We start from the raw sequence: 20463 nt of genomic DNA, 5'->3' as shown, positions 1-20463 counted from the left end.
AACAAAAGTAACTTACCACCCATTTGTACTGTATCTTTCTCTACTACTACTATTTTTCAAAGTATAACATTATTATTCTCATCAATATGTAGCCAGTCTTTAAAAAGCCAAATGTATTTATGCTAAAAAACAAACAAACAAACATATATGATATACATTACAGAAAATTACTATACCCAGTTACTATCTTGTACTATATTTACTGATTTAGGACAGATATCCTTAGAATAGGATTTCCTAAACTAAGATCCAGGGAACTGAGATTTAGCTTGTGCTAAATGAGCTATGCTAAACTACAAGGTCTATGAACACAGGATTCTGTTCAGCTTTTTCATCACTGCATCCCTTGTGTTCAGACCAATGTCCACCATTACAGTCCTCAACAAATATTAAATAGGTAAGTTCTAAACTAGGAAATAATAGCAACCAGCAAAAATTGGAACATGTTTCAAAGAAGGAAAATATCAGAATAAAAGGTAGTGGTAAAGATTAGAGATATAAAATAGCATACAGTAAGCTACTTTCTTCTCTATACTCTAGCTTAAAATCCTACGTCATCAAACTGTACCAATCACTGCCTTTCCTCCTTGTAGTTTAACTTTAGGTCATACCACTCATTCTTTGAAGATTACAGCTATTGGTTTACTCTGCTGCTCTCCAACACTACTGCAATAATTTTCAATGTTCACAAAGATGATCTTCTGGCCTCTCAGCTTGTTGACCTCCTCACCTCTAGTGATCTCGTTCCCCAATCCTCTTTCAGTCACCCACTCCCATGGTTATACTCTTAACATTGTCCTTACTAATGACTATAAACTGTCCATAACCTTAATCTCAAATGCCTCTTACAACCACTTCTGTTATTTCTAGCTAATTTCTTTGATCCTATTGGTACGTAAAGCCCACTGAATTTACCACAAGATCACTGTCCTTCAACCCTCATGTTATCATTTTCTCTCCTGCTTGGCTTAGATTTCACAGTCATCACCATAATCATTCCTTTGCAAACACTCTCAACTCCCTTGATCCTCTTTAATCTTATCATTCCAATCTGGTCCAGCCCCAACTCTGGTTAAGGTCCTATTCTTCACCTAATGTGTATCTCCAGTACAGAGTTCCAGTACAAAGTAAATATGTTTGGTAACAAGTCCCTCATTAAATTAATGACCGATAATGTTAAGTGGGACATTAGTAATGACCAGCAATCCTACATTTTCCTAATCTATTCACTCTCTTGGAATACAATTCCATACCTTCTTCTCTCTCTTCAAACCTCAACATTTTTTTTCTCATCCTCACTTTCATCACTCTTCATTTAATTTAGAAAATAAAAACAATCAGAAGAGTCTTTTTTTTTGAGACAGTCTCACTCTGTCACCCAGCCTGGAGTGCAGTGGCATGATCCTGGTTCGCTGCAACCTCCGATTCCTGGATTCAAGTGATTCTCCTGCCTCAGTTTCCTAAGTAGATGGGACTACAGGCGTGTACCGGTGTGCCCAGCTAATTTTTTTTCTTTTTTAATATTTTTAGAGACAGGGTTTTACCATTTTGGCCAGGCTGGTCTTAAACTCTGACCTTGTGATCCACCCACCTCAGCTTCCCAAAGTGCTGGGATTACAGGTGTGAGCCACCATACCCGGCCCCCAGAAGAGGCTTTCTACAAGCTAATGTCATCAAAGCTACCTATGTACCTGAACCTGTTCCCATAAAATAGCCTTTTTTTTTCTAGTTACTTTACTCCTTTCCATAGCCAATCTCTTCACTTTGCTTTCTATCTCATTTGTCATCTGTTCAAGTGTATTATTTCAGCATTTGTCGCCTTTCTTCTGCATCATCAATTTCCTCTATCAGAGTACAGCATTCTAGTTTATTTTAAATAAACTGAAATTTATTCTATTTTAGAAATTCCTTGTTTCTCAGTCTCCTATAGCTACGTTCCTACTGCTGTTCCCTTTCATCACAGAATTCTTTGAAAGAGCAGTTTATACTCACTGATTACAATTCCTATTTCCCACTCACTTTTAAACCCTCTGCAATCAAATTTTTTTTCAGACAGGGTCTCGTGCTGTCACTCAGGCTATAGTGCAGTGACACAATCATAGTTCAGTGCAGCCTCAAACTCATGGGTTCAAGCGATCCTCCCACTTCAGCCTTCCAAGTAGCTGGAACTACTTGGAAGCCATGCCACCACACCTGGCTTTTTATTATTATTTTGTAGAGATAAGGTCTTGCTATATTACCTACACTTGTCTCCAGCTCCTGGCCTCAAGTGATCCTCCCATCTCAGCCTCCTAAAGTGCTGCAATTATAAGCATGAACCACTGCACCCAGCCTGCAATCAAACTTCTGCCATCATGATTCTAACAAAGTGGCCTGTCAAGATTGTCAGTAACCTCCAGGTTGCAATTTTAATAGTGTCAATGCAAAGTCTAAATGAAAAGGTGACATTTTAGCAAAGATCTAAAAAAAGGCAAGGGAGCAGCGTAGGGCTAGTATTAAAAATATTTAACAACTAGGACAGCATGGGCACCTGCTAACCAGTAGATGTACACTTGAGTAGAGTCTTAGAGGCCATCAGGGTAAATGTGGTGATGACAACAGAGTCATCAATATACATATGCCCTTAAAAGATGTGGGCCTGAATGAGAATACCAAGAAAGTGAGCAGAGAGAAGATACCTATGGACCAGGCCTTAGAATATTCCAACTTTTGGAAGTGGGAAAGGAAAAGGAAGTAGCAAAATAGACTATGAAAATGATGCCCGAGAATTAGGAAGAAAACAAGAATAATGTGAGAATTTGGAGGTCACAGAATAACTGTTTTGGGGAAGAGGGAGTTGCAGGTAAATTAAATAAAATGAGAACTGAAAACAAGCATTAGATTTAGCAAGGTAGAAGGAAGAAAGTGACTCCAACAAATGGAAAATCACAAAACTGTTGAGAGTAGATGGAATCTACTTTGTAATTTATGATACATACATTCTATTTATTTGTTTTTTTTTTTTTTTTTTTTGAGACAGGGTCTCATTTTGTCACTCAGGTTGGAGTGCAGTGGTTTGATCTCAGTTCACTGTAACCTCTGCCTCCCAGGTTCAAGCGATCCTCCCACCTCTGCCCGCTGAGTAGCTGGGACCATGGATGAATACCACCAAGTCTAGCTATTTTTTTGTATTTTTAGTAGAGATGGGGTTTTGTCATGTTGCTTAGGCTGCTCTACATTTTATTTCACAATTGTTAAGAAGAAAACTTCTGTGTTTTGAGAAAGCTCGTTAAAAGATGAGGCTTCAACTGCACTGTCAGGTACCAGGCAAGCCTATCCATCCTTTCTAGTTCGGCAAGACTTACCACTCCTCTACATCCTTTTCAGTCATAATACATCTGGGTGAGGAGACACAGTTAACATGTAAACAAAATCAAGTATGCTTTTCCATATAAGACAGACTTTACAAGCTACAAATATTTGAGGACGACCACTGAGAGTTAAAGTGATAGAAAAGCCTTCTGAAGAAGCTGTGAAGACACACACACACACACACACATACACACACACACACACACAGCCAAAAGCAATACTCATCAAAAATATGTAGTATTGGTGAAGGTTCTAAGGAAAATATTTTGATACATTTCTGGAACAAATGTACCAGAAGGAAATCTAGTAATACAAAGATTTAAGATTTTGAATAATCCTGATTTCTATCAATTCAATTTCAAGGAATTCATTCTAAGGAAATAATGGTAGACATGAACAATCATTTAGTAATTAGTATGTTCACTGAAGCACCTTTATAAAAATAAGAAATTAAAACAATTTAAATGTTTAGCAACAGTATATTGGTTTTAAAAAATTATGTTACACTTACATAATGTAATGCCATACCAGGAGAAAAAATGATGGAATAGTTCTTAAGATAAAAACACATACAATGTAATTTTTCAAAGTCAATTTCAAAACATGAAATATAAAAAAATCACCTTAAGTTTTAAAAGTTATTTTTAAATTTTGTGTAGAGATGAGTTTTGCTATGTTGCACAGCCTAGTCTTAAACCCCTGGTCTCAAGTGATGCTCCTATCTCAGCTTCTCAAAGCAATGGGATTACAGGCATGAGCCACTGTGCCCAGTCTGTCACCTTTACTTTAAAAGTACGTATTATGGATTGAATGTTTGTGTCACTCCCAAATTTATCTGTAGAAGCCCTAATTCCCAGTGTGGCAGTATTTGGAGAAAGTAATTAATGTTAAATGAGGTCATAAGTGTATAGTCCTGATCCACATAGGATTGGTGTCCTTGTAAGAAGAGAGACCTCTCTTCTCCCTCATTCTCCCTTCCTCTCCCGACATGCATGCACAGAGGAAAAGCATGTGAGGACACAGTAAGAAAGCAGCTATCTGCAAGTCAGGAAAAATGCTCTCACCAAAAACTGAATCAGCCAGAATCTTGATCTTGAACTTCTAGCCTCCAGAACTACATGAAAGTTAATTTGTTGTTTAAGCTAACCAATCTATGGTATTTTTTTATGGCAGCTTGACTAGACTAATAAAGTACAGCCACTTCTCAATATCTGCAAGAGGCTGATTTCAGGAACCGCCCCCCCAACCCCACCAACCCTTATCCCATATCAGAATCTGTGGATGCTCAAGTTCCAGTTCCTTGTATAAAATGATGTAGTAGTTGCGTACATCCTCCTGTATATCTGAAACCATTTCTAGGTTACTTAAAATAGCAAATGCAATGTAAATGCTATGTAAATAGCTATTATACCATATTGTTTGTATTATTTTGTACTCTTGTATTTTTTTTCTGAACATTTTTCAATCTGTGGTTGGTTGAACCTGTCGATGCAGAACCTCTGGATATGGCAGACCAACTGTATGTAAAAAGATTGCTAGGCTATATTCCAAGATATTAACAATGGCTTTCTGATTAGTGGGGTCATGGATTATGCATATTTTCTTTCTTTCTCTTTTTTTTTTTTTTTTTTTAATGAGACAGAGTCTTGCACTGTTGCCCAGGATATAGTTCAGTGGCGCGATCTGGGCTCGCTGCAACCTCCACCTCCTGGGTTCAAGCAATTCTCCTGCCTCAGCATCCCGAGTAGCCGGGACTAGAGGCATGTGCCACCACGCCCAGCTAATTTTTTTTGTATTTTTTAGTAGAGATGGGGTTTCACTATGCTGGCCAGGATGGTCTTGATCTCCTGACCTCGTGATCTGCCCACCTTGGCCTCCCAAAGTGCTGGTATTACAGGCGTGAGCCACCGTGCCTGGGCAGGATTATGTATATTTTCTTATTTTAGTAGTTAATATTTTATATAATTAACATGGATAACTTTTCAAATAAGAGCTAAAAATATTTTCAAAAGATAGTGGAAATATTCTTCGGAATATTTCCTGACAGTACTTATGGTCCCAATAGAAACTAGACACTTAACGTTTATTTTAAACCAAGAGAACTAAGACAGTAACTTCTTCAATGGCTCCCAATAATTCCTGCCCCTTCTGCAATCAAGACCTTTTGTAATTCCCTCCACTTGAGTGTAAGTTGGACCTACTGGCTTGCTTCTAATGAAGATAATATGGCAAAAAGTGACAGAATGTCACTTCCATGATTAGGTTATAAAAACTGTTAACTGTCTTGCTTGTACCCCCTCTACTTCTTGCTTGCTTGCTCTCATGAAACAAGCTGTTGTGAGCTGCCCTACGGAGAGGCCCACATAGCAAGGAACTGAGGGTGGCCTTTGGCTGAAAACCAGTGAGGTATAGAGGCCCTCAGTTCAACAGCCCATGAAGATCAGAATCCTTCTGATAACCATGCATATAAACATAGAAGAGGATCCTTTCCTACTTGAACTTCAAGGTGACTATAGCCTCAGCTGTCACCTTGATTGCAACCTGAGAGAGCCAAAGAACCCTGCTAAGCTGCATTTGGATTACTGACACGTAGAAACTGTGGATAACAAATGCTGTATTAAAGTACTACGTTTTATGGTAATGTGCTACGTAGCAAAAGATAACTAATGCAAATATCTACTCTGAAGAGCACTCAATAATAAACAGAATTTAACCAACACTTCCTACAAATCTTATAAATTTAAATGTTATAATGTATAACTTCCAGATAAGAAAAAAACAAAAAGAATAAAAGAATTTTAAGTGCTTAGAGGTAAAGGATGACAGTGGAAATACCAGATACAGAATTCTTGCTTCTTGCGTGTCAAAACCCAAGTCAAAAGTACCTTTCTGTCCCTTCTTTGCTCCCACAGAATTCTTCCTGAACACTGAACTGAGCTGCAGTAACATATGTTCTGCTTAAGAAACACATTTTTTCCCTGGAAATAAACGTGTAATAGTACATATATGTGAGAGATAAGTTGTTAGTAATATGAACTGATGTTCCAAGCATTGTGCTATGTAAATTATATGTACTATCTTATTTAACTGTCACAAACACCTTGTGAAGTGAGTGATATCACTGTCTTCATTTAATAGACAAGGAACCAGAGGATTAGAGAGATTAAATAAAAGTCACCAGCTAACAAGTAGCACAGCCAGCACTGAACCCAGGCTTCTCGGTTCCCAAGCCAGAACTAGTCGCCACTATGAAAAACTGACCCCATTAAAAATAAACACTCATACACAACTTAGTATAGGCTGTGTGTAAAGATGCCCAATAACTACAGTATACATAAAATTTTATCCTCTTTGTTAAGCATTCATGAAAAAAAAGGTATGATAATTTTACCCACAACATCCTTAGGTAAAAGGCGGTTAAAAGTCAACATAAAACATTATGAGACCAGGTGTGGTGGCTCACTCCTGTAATCCCATCACTTTGGGAGGCTCAGGCAGGAGGACTGCTTGAGCCCAGGAGGTGGAGGCTGCAGTGAGCCCAGATTCTGCCACCGCACTCCAGCCTGGGTGACAAGAGGGTGACTCTGTCTCAAAAACAAATAAATATATACATTTTTAAATTTTTATTTTATATATATTATGTATTTATGTATATCTATATATTTATTTTACATATTTTAATGTGTCATATCTTTACAACTTTCCTGTGATATAGGTAATATTATCATCTCCTTTTTATAGAGGGAAATTAGGAAATTAACAAATCATAGTTAAGTAATTTGCCCAAAGTCACATAAGTTGTAAGTAGCAGAATTGGTATATGAACGTAGGCAGTCTGCCTCTAAACCACTGGCATTTTACTTTAAACTATAGCATTTTACTTCTTCAAAAGCTGGAAGTTAAAACTGTTTTACGGTTAGTGAAAATATTGCCCCTTTGGATATCAAACTAAATTATAGATTTAAACACCACAATTCATAGGCCAAGCATCCAGATTTTATGATGCAAAACATGTTAGAAAAGTTAATCTAAAAGTTAGTGTGATGAGATTATTAACCTTCTAACTGTTGGGGCACAAAAAATAATATCCCAAAATATAGTCTTTTGACATACTGAACTGAAGAAGCAGCCTCCTCCCCACTTCCCGTCTCTCAAACCTCTGCCTCTCCCAAAGCAGAGGATGAAGTTGTTCTCTCAAGTTCCCTTATCTACCTAGAACTGGACCTACCAAAGAGGAGGAACACAATTGCCCTTGATCCCCTCCCTAAAACTTCATTAACTAGGGAAGATTAAAACTTGTATCACAAACAATGAAAAACTATAGATCAGGAAAACAATTAAAAATGTTCAAAGTAAGGTGGGCACAGGGGCTCACGCCTACAATCTCAGCACTCTGGGAGGCCTGGGTGGGAGAATCACTCAAGGCCAGGAATTCTAAATAGTGAGCCTAGGTGAAACTGTGAGACCCTGCCTCTATGCTTATTTTCATAACCAGTAATAAGGCAGTATCTTTATTTCTGATACACAACTTATTTCTGTTTATCTCTCTGTCTGTCTTCCAATCTCTACTTTAGACTTCATATCCTGATAGGTCAATCCCACAGTTCCATTATTTCCTTTTTCAACCTCCTCTCAAGTCTATCCACTATACAACTTTTAGCTTTTTGTTCTTGTTCTAATCATTACCAGCCTTTTAAAATTTTTTTTTTAATTTCAACCTTTACAATGGCATTTCTTCTTTCTCTTTACTTGGTGCAAGGGAGGTTACCAACTGTTCTGAGAACTCATATTTGGGAAAAGTACAAATGTATATGTAGTAAGCTTTTATTTATACTTTTAAAAGGCTCAGACTCTCCCCAAAGCTCACCAATTTAACTTGGGTTAAAAATTCTATTTCATACTTACTGTATTTACAATAAAGTAGAACACAAGCACAATATAATAAAAGGTCTGAAATAGGAAGAAAAGGCTCTTGGTACTCATAGGACAACATAAAATCATACAGAAGATTTTACATACAAGCACAAAGTTTGTAGCAAAACCAAAAGAAGCATGTTTAATTATTTAGGATAAAGATAACATCTGATGATTTCTTGGAAATTTTTTAAATGGAAGAAATAAAATGAAAAAAAAAAAAAAATCATCCTTTGATTTTAATTGAAATGACCACGACTATACAGGAGCTGGGAATAGACGTTTCAAGGAACTACTCACTTTATATAAAACATTTTATTTGTTTACAATGGCTTGTACTTATGTACAATACAGATAAAAAAATCCAAATGAACAAAATTTTTACAAGTGCAGAATACATATAAATATGAATATGCACTAACTATAATCAAATTTTCTCTGAGTTTTAAATATATGCTAATTTTGTTGTTACCTTAAATAACATTGTCCTTTGAAAGACACTACCATTTTTTAAGAGATTTAAAAGAATTCATATGAAAAGATTAATCTCAAATTCCTCTGAATGTATTTGGTGTTGATAAAAGCCTGCCTATTTCAAGACTGGTCTGGGCTTTGGCCCTTAACCTTTCATGCACATGTAGTCAGAAGTCCTATAAAACTGTCAACTTGGCCTACCATCTGTGTCAAAGGTCACTTTTATACTTGAAATTTTATATTATAATGTGTAAAAAACAAAATATCACCATCATTTAGTGTCATTTGATTACTGAAAAGTTTCAATAGAAGTTCATTGTGAAAATTTTAGAAAATGCAGAAGAGATAATGATGATGAGTAACAGAAAGGGTCCTAGTGTCTCTTATTTATTTTGCCTGAGCTAAGCACGTGGCATATACATTATTTCACTTAAACGCTGTTTCACTTAACAATCCTATGAGATGATAGGCCTTTTTTTTTTTTTTTTTTTTTTAAAGACAGGTCTATTTTTATCAGTCACATAGCTAGTAGGTGGAAGAGAAAAAATTTAAACCTAGATCTAATGCCAGAACATAAGCTCTTATTTACTAATATATGCTGCCCCAAAAAGAAGATTAAAACTACCTGTAATGCCACCAACCAGATACAACCTCTGCTAACCAACATTATCTCACCAATCCTACTCTAACTTTCCAACAATTCCAAGTCTCCTCTCCTTAGGTAACCAGTGGTACGGTTTGGTGTATTCTTCCAGAAATTTTTTCCTATGAATGTATATTCATGTATCTATATAAAAACATAATTTGTTAAATTATAGGAATAATGTCATGCTATATATAATGTTGCTGTGACAGGGTTAAGTGACGTGCTCCAGAGTGCAGACTAATCAGAAAAATCAGAATTGACGTGCAGTAAGACTCATTTAACTAAAAATGACCCTAAACCTTTAATATTTTTTCTGATTAAGATCTTGTCCTATATCTCAGGATCATCGCTACAAAAATAATAAAATCATCTAACATTTATGAGCACTGACTATGAGCCAAGCAGTCTTCTAAGTGCTTTATATATATTAGACTGATTTAAAATTATCATCTCCATTTTTACAGATAAAGGAATAGGCAGAAAGGTTAAGTGATTTGCCCCTAATCACACACCTAATAAGTAATACTGTAGATAGAAAAGTGATAGAGTGTAGGATGAATCTATTCTCTTATTTTGGAAATTGACTTATTGAAATCACTAACAGTTGGTTACTCTTTTTCATAAAAATAGAATATGACTCTATCTCATGCTTAATTTACTGCTTTTAAATCTAAGGGCAGTAAGGAATGCTCATGGAATTTACACAGTAACAGGATTAGAGGGCAATATATTTTTGGACTATATTGTGTCCACTTCAAGGGTTGAACAATAAATCCTGCTTGTGACCCTAGACAAATCAGTAGATCTTAGTTTCCCCACTGTGAGACAATTAATAAACACAATTCCCGGAACATCTCTTAATTCTGGTAGTTTACTTAACACCATCAATCATCTCCACAGTTGTAGCTGCAATACCAAAACATACTGTTTGCTTGTATTTTTTCTCAAATTTGCATACAACAAATGTACCTCAAGGAATAGTAAAACTTTAATTAGATATTGTAGAAACTAATGCTATGTAATGAATCACTCAATTTTATATTTCGGCTCCACAGCTATACTCCAGAGTAGCTTTTCCTATTCTTTTAGAATATTCCTATTCTTTTTATTCATCAGTAAATTGGTTTGGTTTTATCAACAATTTCCTTTTACATGTAGGACAACAAAGAGTAGTTAGACATGGGTACACAAATGTCACGTACAAAAAGGCATACCAAGAAAAACACGTAAGTCCATTTCTCACGCACAAAAGCTTTATTCTTCTAATCTAAAATACAGGTACCAAAATGTTTTCGTTTAGCTAACACAGAAACAACATTGCTGGTTACTGTCTAGATATCAATAGCGCTGGAAGGGACCCCACAGACTTTCAGCATCACTGAAGCACTGAACAATGACTGTACCGTGAGTAGCTTGCAGCAGCCTGTAACCCAATTGGTTCTCAAAGCATGGAATCTCAAACAGCAGCTTCAGCATGATCTGAGATTTTGTTAGAAATGCAAATTCTTGACCCACTCCAGACCTACTGAGTAAGAAATTCTGGGAGGCCACCAATCTGCATTTGGACAAATCCTCCAGGTAATTCTGAAGTAAGTTAAACTTTGAAAACCACTGCTCTAACCTTCAGTTTATGATTGTTTCCTCTATGAAACACAGTATTTTCCTAAATTTTCAGGTAATAATGAGTAAAGCAGGCAGATAGGAAGGTATCAGTACACTAGTAGCCTTAACTGTATTACTCTGCATGAACGTACAATAAAATATAAACAGTGGTGTCAGTAAATCCTATGTAAAAGAAATTCAAAAATTTAGTACGATTTCACTTTATAATACTAAAATTTGCATTAAAATGTGACATGTGTTTTGTGAGTATACTCATCAATTCATTTGGTTATTGTGAATTTTTGGTACTATGTAGAGATAGCAGCTTTAACCCTCAGATTACCATTCTTATCGTGATAGAAACTAATTTTCAGAGCATCTAATAACTTGATTAAAAAGAGCATATCACTATAAGGTTTCTATGCTTTAAGACTGTTTCAGATAAGAAAAGACTGGGTTTTGTTTTAGCAGCACTTTGATACTATGCTCTAGTTTCTTTCTTGCTTTCTAAAAATCATAACCAAGCTTTACTTTGGTTCAATTCTAACTCAACAACGAATTCGGTCTGTGGAAAATACTCATAAACAATCACCTGAATAAGACTTTAGCAAGATTAGATTAAGGATGTCAGATGGGCAATCAGGAATTGAAAGATTAGGCCCCCATGACAGTCATTCTCACTTGCAAATCTGGAAAAGAAAAGGCCTCTGATAGGGTTGTCCTTCTAAAACTCAAGAAAGGGTTAGAAAATTAGCACACTTATGTATTTTACTTTTAACATTAAAATTTGCATGAACACATGCAAAGCATAATATTCCACTGCCCAAGAAGTGTGACAGTGTCTCAAAACATGATTCTTCTAATCCTGTGCTGCAGTACCATTTAAAGAGTTATTTTGTTCCTTTTGGAGACAGAAAAGCTGGTTCCTAATACAAAACTGTGATTGATTTAGAAAAGAATGATTATCTGTAAGAGTGGATGAAGCCCGGGGTTCAATACCCAGAAGAAAAGCAAAATCCCCAAGGTCTTTCAATATTCAAAATTGACTCATAAAATCAACTGTCTCTCATTTTATGAGGTTGGCCCAAGTGCTTCTTCTACTGTTTTGTTTTTTTGTTTTACCATGTCTTACCTGGCTTCAAAGGTATATTATACTGACATTTCAGATCACGGCTACTGATACCTTCCCCAGAACTAATAATCATTTTAATCTGCTGACCCCTCATGCTGTAAATATGTAGTAGTTGTATTCACTGTGGTTTAACATCAATTTTAATGAGCAAGAATAAACAAAAGACCTAAAACCAAGTCTTCAAGGTCCTTTACTAATGCTATAATCTGTATACTCAGCTAGAGCTGTGAACATTTCTGACACAGCTCTATAGACTCACTGTAGAGAGAGTGTAAAGGATGTTGCCAGGCAACTCATCTAAGTTTGAAAGAATCTAGGCATTGATAATGAGTCTTTCTCAGTTTGGCTCCCACACAAGAAGGGTTTTAGTGAACTCCCACATGTGTTTACAGGCCATTCACAAGAGGTATTTCTAAAACTCAGTATCTGTATCCAAAAGAAGTCCATCTCGGAAACCTGTAATATTTCTTTTTTAATTCAAGTTTAATGTTTCCAGCATCACAAGTATTTTCTATAACTATTCAAAAATCCAATACAAATTAGACATACAGGCTGTATGCGAAAGTGTTGCATACAACACTTTTGTGTCTAGTGTTGAATGAATATTCTTACTCACATCTTTAACATTCCTGTTTGCACATGGCCACAGCAAAATTTCTTCAAGTATCTCAAATCATAAAAGTAATCCTGCTTACCTAAAACTACTTATCTACCAACATTATCTTAATTCTTTTGAAAATTACCTTTGAAATTATTTTCAATACTTACTCTCATTACTGTATCAAAGTCAAAATAGGGCACTCAGTAAAAACTATGTTCTATTAAGAAGAATATGCAATCAGTTGCAAAAGAGGTAACATGTTTTTATGAGTAGTATACATGCAAAATACTGCTCTGCTGGATGGGCCTGATCCAATTCTCCCTCTTTCAAAGCAGACACTTTGCATGCATGCTTACCAGGGCAGTATGCATCCACGTCCAGTTTCTGAGCTGAAGTGAGGGTTGGTGAGCCAAGCTCGGATTCTGGAATTCGTGGGCTCTCAACAAACTTTGCCTTCCTCAGAGGGGCTAAGGACAAAAAGAGAGAGAGCAAGCAAGAGAGAGAGAGAGAGAGAGAAGAGAGAGAGAGAGAGAGAGAGAGAGAGAGAGAGAGGAGACAGAGAGGGGAGAGACAGCGAGAGAGAGAGAGAGAGAGCAAGAGAGAAAGAGGAAGGGAGAGTGAAAAAGGAAAGAGAAACAGGGAAAGAGAAGGAAAAAGGGAAAGAGAGAAACATAGAGGGGTCATGAGTAAGGGGAACAGCAGGCAACAGATGGAAGCACTTAAATGAACGACACACTCTGTCAGACTCAGATCAGGTTACCCTATTTTTTGAGCCAGAAAAAAAACTAACTGCATTCTTCATAGAGATGGGTCTCCTCATTAAAAGCCACTGAAAACTGGAAAAGCTAAAATCTAATACTCAAAACTATTAGCATAAATTGTGATTGTTACCTTTAAGTTATTTTCTCTCTCTTCATAAAGCAAAGAGCTTTCTTACCTTGGCTTCTTTTGCCATTAAATACAGATATTAACTAAGGAAAGCATAGGACTACGTTTTAAAGTTTTGTTTATAATAATTGCAATCAAAAGGTTTTTGTTATCCAGAAAGAACTACTCTACTACTCGGTCATGATAAACACCAGAAGTAGGATTAAATATAAGCCACCAGGCCTAATCTATGGAGCTTAACAAGAAAATCAATTACCTTACTTCTCAGCCATTAATATAAGAAGTCAAAACTGTTGGTGGACTAAAATATTAACTAGGCCATGCTAGTTTGACAATAGAAGCTAAAGAGATGTGATTTAGTTACCAATGTAATCATGGGCCCTATGAAATAGTAATATTTCATGCCATGGAATCCATTCATTCTTGTATGGAATAAAGTATAACTCATGAGTTAAAAGTTTTACTTACTGAAAGTATGGATACATTTTATTTACTAATTTTTAGGGGACAATTCAGAAACTCTATTGACATACATTCCAATAATTAACTAAATTCTTTAAAAGTTAAAAATATAAGGATTGCTTGGGTGCTTTTAAACTGAGTTCTATTAAATAAACTATAATAGATGAAAGGGCTTAGCACAGCACTGTCACAAAAGTATTAGCTGAATCTGAAATTGATTTGTTTGTATTATATATTAGTGTCATAACCATAGGTGGCCAAGACATGCGAATGTCTAAGATCACATTATTTTTTTCAAAAATTTCTGCATGTTCTTCAAAATACTCATCCATTACTGACCCACAAGAGGTTCTACGTTATTCCTAAAAGACCCTGTAAAAAGTAATATACAACTCTGTCATCACAATGGCCAGAAATCTCCTTCATTTTCTTTGAAAGATAAAAATCAACTATTAGAAGAAAATAGAAATTATTTTCAAAATGTGCCAATACTCAAAACCAACAGACAACTAAGTTGAACTTTTAACCTTAGCATATGTATATTTTAAGTGTATGTTAAAAATTAAAAATAAAAGCCTGTTACTGTCTCCATGGCAACAAAGGCATAACATTAAGACTCCTAAGAGTATGGTTCTGTCAAAAGTAAGCTTTGGAATAGTAGAACTCTCACCTCTGTTATGAGTGTGAGACTTGAGCCTGTTTTTTAAAAATCACTATCACAAATAAAGATGTCAAGTGATTATATATATGTAGGCAACTAATAGCCAATATTAGAATCTCTTTCATTACCATTTCACCAACAGACTTAAAAATAATAAAACAGTTTATTTATTCAATACTGCTTAGTATAGGAAAAAATGATTATATAGTAATTTAATCCTTAAAGCTCTTAAGTCCTTTACTGGAATTTTATGAAAGCATTGTCATGGCATTAGAATAACTGTTTTACCTGCTGAGTTCTGACAAAGACAGCACAGGTCCCTGCTCAAGGGACTCTATATATTTATATATTTAAAATCTTAAAAACATGTTTTTTATAATGAAATTTAGGGCCAGTCGACAGAGCAGAAACTTAGGGTAGAAATGTAAAAAAAAAACTGAAGGATGGCAGGAGAACTGAAGGGAGGTATGAGGAGAGTACAAGAATTATGAGATGAAGTCAGGGGAAAGATCGGAGTTCTAGAGATCATACAGAAAAAAGCAAACAGCTGAAGACTTTGAAGAGACTATGGACTATATGGTGGTAATCAGGAATTAAATAGATCTGGTAGAGGAAAAAAATAAAACCTCTTACTAAAATATACAATTCTCCAGCAAAGAGAGTTATTTTAGATCTATGAAGCTCCATATATACAAACGTCTTCATTTTCCCTTCTCAGGAAATTCCAACTGAGGTTATCTTTATATTTTGCAGGAGACATTTATTCTTCTATCTACTCTTAACCTCTTCCCTCATCCATGGGGTCCTGCGCATGTCTAATAATAAAGTTAAATTCTTTTATAAGGTAGATGATAATGGTGTTCTCATCCAAGTCATAGAAAATTAGTGTTATTTGTAAGTCAGTCAAACACAGGAGGCACAATCACAGCTATGACAAGTTGTACAATAGTCATAATATTGCTTGGTGGAGAACATAAAAAGGCAAGTTGGAAGATGGGCCACAATATTTTACCTGGAAGCCTGAAATTTTAATATGCTTCATTGTAAAAAATGGTACATAAGATGATTCATATAGGAAAATTTCGCATTAAAAGGTTTTCTCTGATACTTAAAAGAAGAAAGAAAGTGGTTGAGATGAGATGGGTAAGAACAATCTGAAGCCCAAACCTTGCATTTTATTGTGATGTAAGAGATAACAGAAACTACTGCTCAAAGAAGTGACTGGAAATGACACTGGGAACATTGATTCTTATGCCCTCAGTGACTTGAGTTACAGAACCCAGCAGAGGTTGAGCCAATGGATGCACACTGGCTTACAGGATAAGCAGAGTGATCTGAAAAATCTAAGTCTTGATTACAGCACGTATTAGTAGTAAGAAATTGGACAAGTTATTTAGCCTTACCAAGACTCAGTTTGCTGATAAAGTCATAGTATTGTTATGAGCTTAACTAATTCGAAACATGTATAAGTATTGAAGCACAGTGCTTGGATACAGTGATATAGCTCACCTATTAAGTTTCTTACTACATGGAGTAGTGAGGGCTATGGCTACAGAAAACAAAGTAACATTTCAGACATACTATAAAGGCAGCATAACATGGCAGCACAGTAGTGAGGAGTTTGAGAGTGTAGGAATGAAAGGTAAGGGCTCTGAAACCAGAAAGTTTAGGTTAGATTCCCATTTCTTTCATTTTTTTCCTAGCTGTAAGAACCTTTCTGTGCCTGTTCCTTTCATCAGCTATTTTGGGTTAATAACATCAAAGACAATTTATGAGAGTTATATTAATTCAAATAAAATCCTCAAAACAGTGCCTAACACAGAATAAATGTTCCATAAACACTAGCTGTTATTATTGTTTTTGCTGCTGTCATCACTGTCATCACAGATTCAGCATGATTTAGAAGTCTGAATTAATTGTGTGCATATGTTGAGGCATGGGAGCAGTAAAACAAAGATGTCTAAGGGGATGAGAACAGTGGTATAACCAATTATTATTTTTTAATTGAGAAGGGAATAATGCTGAAGAAAATATAGTATGCTATGCCTTAGTAGAGTATCCAAATCAAAATGGTCTAAGTTAGACAACAACAAATATGTGGTAGAGAATAGAAGATAAACAGTATTCTTTAGACCATGGGTTCACAAAATGTGGTGTCTGGACCAGCAGTATAATATCACCTGGGAATTTGTCAGAAACGCAAATGATCAGGCCCCACCCCAGATAAGCTGAATCAGACACTTGGAGGGTGGGGACCCAGCACCTGTATTCAGCAAGCCCTGCAGGTGACTGTGCTGCACACTAAAGTTTGTGAACCCTGAATTAGAGAATCTACAAACACCACATGCAAGCTGGTCATTAAGAGAACTTTCTTAAGAAAAAAAGCTGTAATGAAACACAAATCAAGGCCTCATCTGTGATCATATCAACATGTGTGGTAAAAGTTAGAATTTCTTTTCTTTTTTCCTTTTTAAAAAATTATTATTGTGTGTGTGTGTGTGTCAGGGTCAGTCACCCAGGTTAGAGTGCAGTGCTGTGATCTCAGCTTACCGCAACCTGCAACCTCCTCCTCTCAGGCTCAAGTGACTTTCTCACCTCAGCCTTCCGAGTAGCTGGGACCATAGGCATGTGCCACCATGCTTGGTTAATTTTTTTTTTTTTTTTTTTTTTTTTTTTGGAGAGACAGGGTTTTGCCATGTTGCCCAGGCTGGTATGGAACTCTTTGGACTCAAAAGATTTGCCCTACTCAGCCTCCCAAAGTGCTGGGATTACAGGCATGGGCCACCCATGCCCAGCCATTAGAATTTATTTTCAGTCATTCTTTTACCAATTTAACTCTTGTGTTGTTGTTGGGTTTTTTAAAGAGTCCTAAGTTATAAAGTATTAACCATATGGGGTCTATTTTGGACAAAGAACAATACCATCTATACTCACGAATTCTTCCCATGATCACTTGGGAGGCAGGTGGTTGAGGGAGATAAGAGCAATCAGATGTATCTCACAGGAATGTTAATGGTGAAAGAGAAAACCTACCTATCAAGGTTCCTCTGTAAACTGAAATGCCGTAAATAATGTTGAAGCATATCTAGTCCGAATAAATATAAAGACATTAAAATGAGAATTTTAAAAAATTACTAAGGTATTTGTCTTTAGTAAAGGTTTCATAGCAGAAGAGATTTTTTTAGGATAAAACTGGCAGAAGACTCAGATAATCATGAGATAACAGTATAGAGGCAGACCAAATGAAAGCAAAGATCAAGAAAATTGAAAATGACAGATAAATGTAAAGACAGGAAGAACCGTATAAAGTACCAAGAAAATATTTTCACAAAATTGCAATTGAGATTAAAAAGTATATTTAGTAATGTTAACCTAAAGATAATAAATATTAATTGTCCAATGTGGTAGGAAAATAAAAATTTTTGTGTAGTCAAGAAAAAGAAATACAAGGCATCCAAAGTAGAAAGGAAAAAGTAAAATTATCTGTTTGCAGAAGGCAACTTATACACAGAAAACCCCAAAGAAACTCCAGAAAAACACCTGCTGGAACTAATAAACAAATTTAGTAAAGTTCCAGGATACAAAATCAACTCACAGAAATTAGTTGTATTTCTACACACTAACAATGAACAATCTGAGAAAAAACACCTAAGGAAATGGTTCAATTTAAAATAGCAACATAAAGAATAAAATATATAGACATAAACTTAACCAAGGAAGCAAAAGACTTGTGCAATGAAAATTGTAAAACCTTGCTGAAAGAAGTTAAAGATGGTACAAATAAATGAAAAGGCATCCATTGTTCATAGATTGGGGAACAACACTGTTAAGATGGTACACCACCCAAGTGATCTATAGATTCAATGCAAACCATATTAAAATCCCAATGACTTTTTTTTTTCCAGAAACAGAAACATCCATCTTAAGATTCATGTGAAATCTCAAGGGAACCTACTCAAAACAATCTTGAAAAAATAATAAAATTGGATTTCTCACACTTCCTTATTTCAAAACTTACTACAAAGCTATAGTAGTCTAAACAATATGGTAAAGACAGACATATAGACCAATGGAATAGAAAAGGCTGACCAGAAATAAAGTTTATCATCAATAATTTCGACAAGAGTACTATATCATTTAATGGGAAAAGGACAGTCTTTTCAACCAATGGTTATGAGAAAACTGAATATGCAAAAGAGTGAGGTTAGATCCCTATCTTACATCATATAAAAAATTAACTCAAAATGGATCAAAGACTTAAACATGAGAGCTAAAATTATAACTCTCTGAAGCAACACAGAAGAAAAAGATGTGAACTACATAATTGTGAAGAATTAGAAACACTGAGAAATTTATCTGGAAAGAGAAAACTGTATTTTTAAAAGTTTTAACAAAGTTTTTATATGCAGAATCTTATAACATTTTAGTTCCTAAACAATTACTAGAAAATAAACCTTTGAATACCATGAATTTTCTGGAGTGGGAGTGGGAAAGAATAGAAGGAGATACAGTGTTTGTGTCATTCTTTATTTCCTTCTTAGTAACCCCTGATCTCTGCTAGGTTTAAAATCTGGAAACAGGTGGGAAGAGCATCCTTCTACCCTATTTAATGTGCTGATTAACTATTTCTCATGATTGTGCTTCAATGGTGACATAAGCAACATCTTCAAGAAAGGGGAAATACAAGGAGCTTTTCCCTTTTAGTTATGCATTTCCTGTAAAATAGGGAGGTCAAAAACGATAAAGCAAAATAAATAGATAAATAAATAAATAAATAAGACTTTAAACCAACAAAGATCAAAAGAGACAAAGAAGGGCATTACATAATGGTAAAAGAATTAATGCAACAAGAAGAGCTCATTATCCTAAATATATACACACCCAATACAGGAGCACCCAGATATATAAAGCAAGTTCTAATTGACCTACAAAGACACTTAGACTCCCACACGAAAATAGTGGGAGACTTTAACACTCCACTGTCAATATTAGACAGATCAATGAAACAGAAAATTAACAAGGATATCCAGGACTTGAACTCAGACCCGGACCAAGCAAACCTAATAGACATTTACAGAACTCTCCACCCCAAATCCATAGAATATACATTCTTCTCAGCACCACATCACACCTACTCTAAAATTGACCACATAAATGGAAGTAAATCACTCCTCAACAAATGCAAAAGAGAAATCACAACAGTCTCTCAGACCACAGTGCAATCAAATTAGAACTCAGAATTCAGAAACTAACTCAGAACTGCACAACTTAATGGAAACTGAACAACTGGCTCTTGAATGTTGACTGGATAAACAATGAAATGAAGGCAGAAATAAAGATGTTCTTCAATTAGGAAAGGAGGAAGTCAAATTGTCTTTATTTACAGATGACATGATTGTATATTTAGAAGACCCCATCATCTCAGCCCGAAATCTCCTGAGCTGTTAAGCAACTTTGGTAAAGTCTCAGGGTATAAAATCAATGTGCAGAAATCACAAGCATTCCTATACACCATTAACAGACTTAAAGAGAGCCAAATCAAGAATGAACTGCCATTCACAATTGTTACAAAGAGAATAAAATGCCTGGGTATACAACTAACAAAGGATGTAAAGGACCTCTTCAAGGAGAACTACATACCACTGCTCAAGGAAATATGAGAGGACACAAACATGGAAAACCATTCCATGCTCATGGTTAAGAAGAATCAATATTGTGGAAATGGCCATACT

At 35.6% G+C, this 20463-nt stretch overlaps 1 protein-coding gene across 9 annotated transcripts in view; it reads right to left on the bottom strand.

The window, feature by feature from the left end:
• Nucleotides 1-20463, bottom strand: part of TANC2 (tetratricopeptide repeat, ankyrin repeat and coiled-coil containing 2) — a 442578-nt gene that overhangs the window by 224463 nt on the left and 197652 nt on the right. For 6 of the 9 annotated variants that reach the window (XM_010330283.3, XM_010330284.3, XM_010330286.3 and 3 more), the window contains one exon: nucleotides 13077-13187. The exons of the other annotated variants lie outside the window; for them this stretch is intronic. In XM_010330283.3, coding sequence (XP_010328585.1) covers nucleotides 13077-13187 — 111 coding nt within the window. The remainder of the gene's footprint in view (nucleotides 1-13076; nucleotides 13188-20463) is intronic. 9 annotated transcript variants of the gene reach the window in all.

This window comes from Saimiri boliviensis, chromosome 17 (assembly GCF_048565385.1).
Source record: "Saimiri boliviensis isolate mSaiBol1 chromosome 17, mSaiBol1.pri, whole genome shotgun sequence".
NCBI lineage: Eukaryota > Metazoa > Chordata > Mammalia > Primates > Cebidae > Saimiri > Saimiri boliviensis.
Note: the sequence above shows the minus strand (reverse complement) of the source record. Positions and strands in the feature narration are given on the sequence as shown.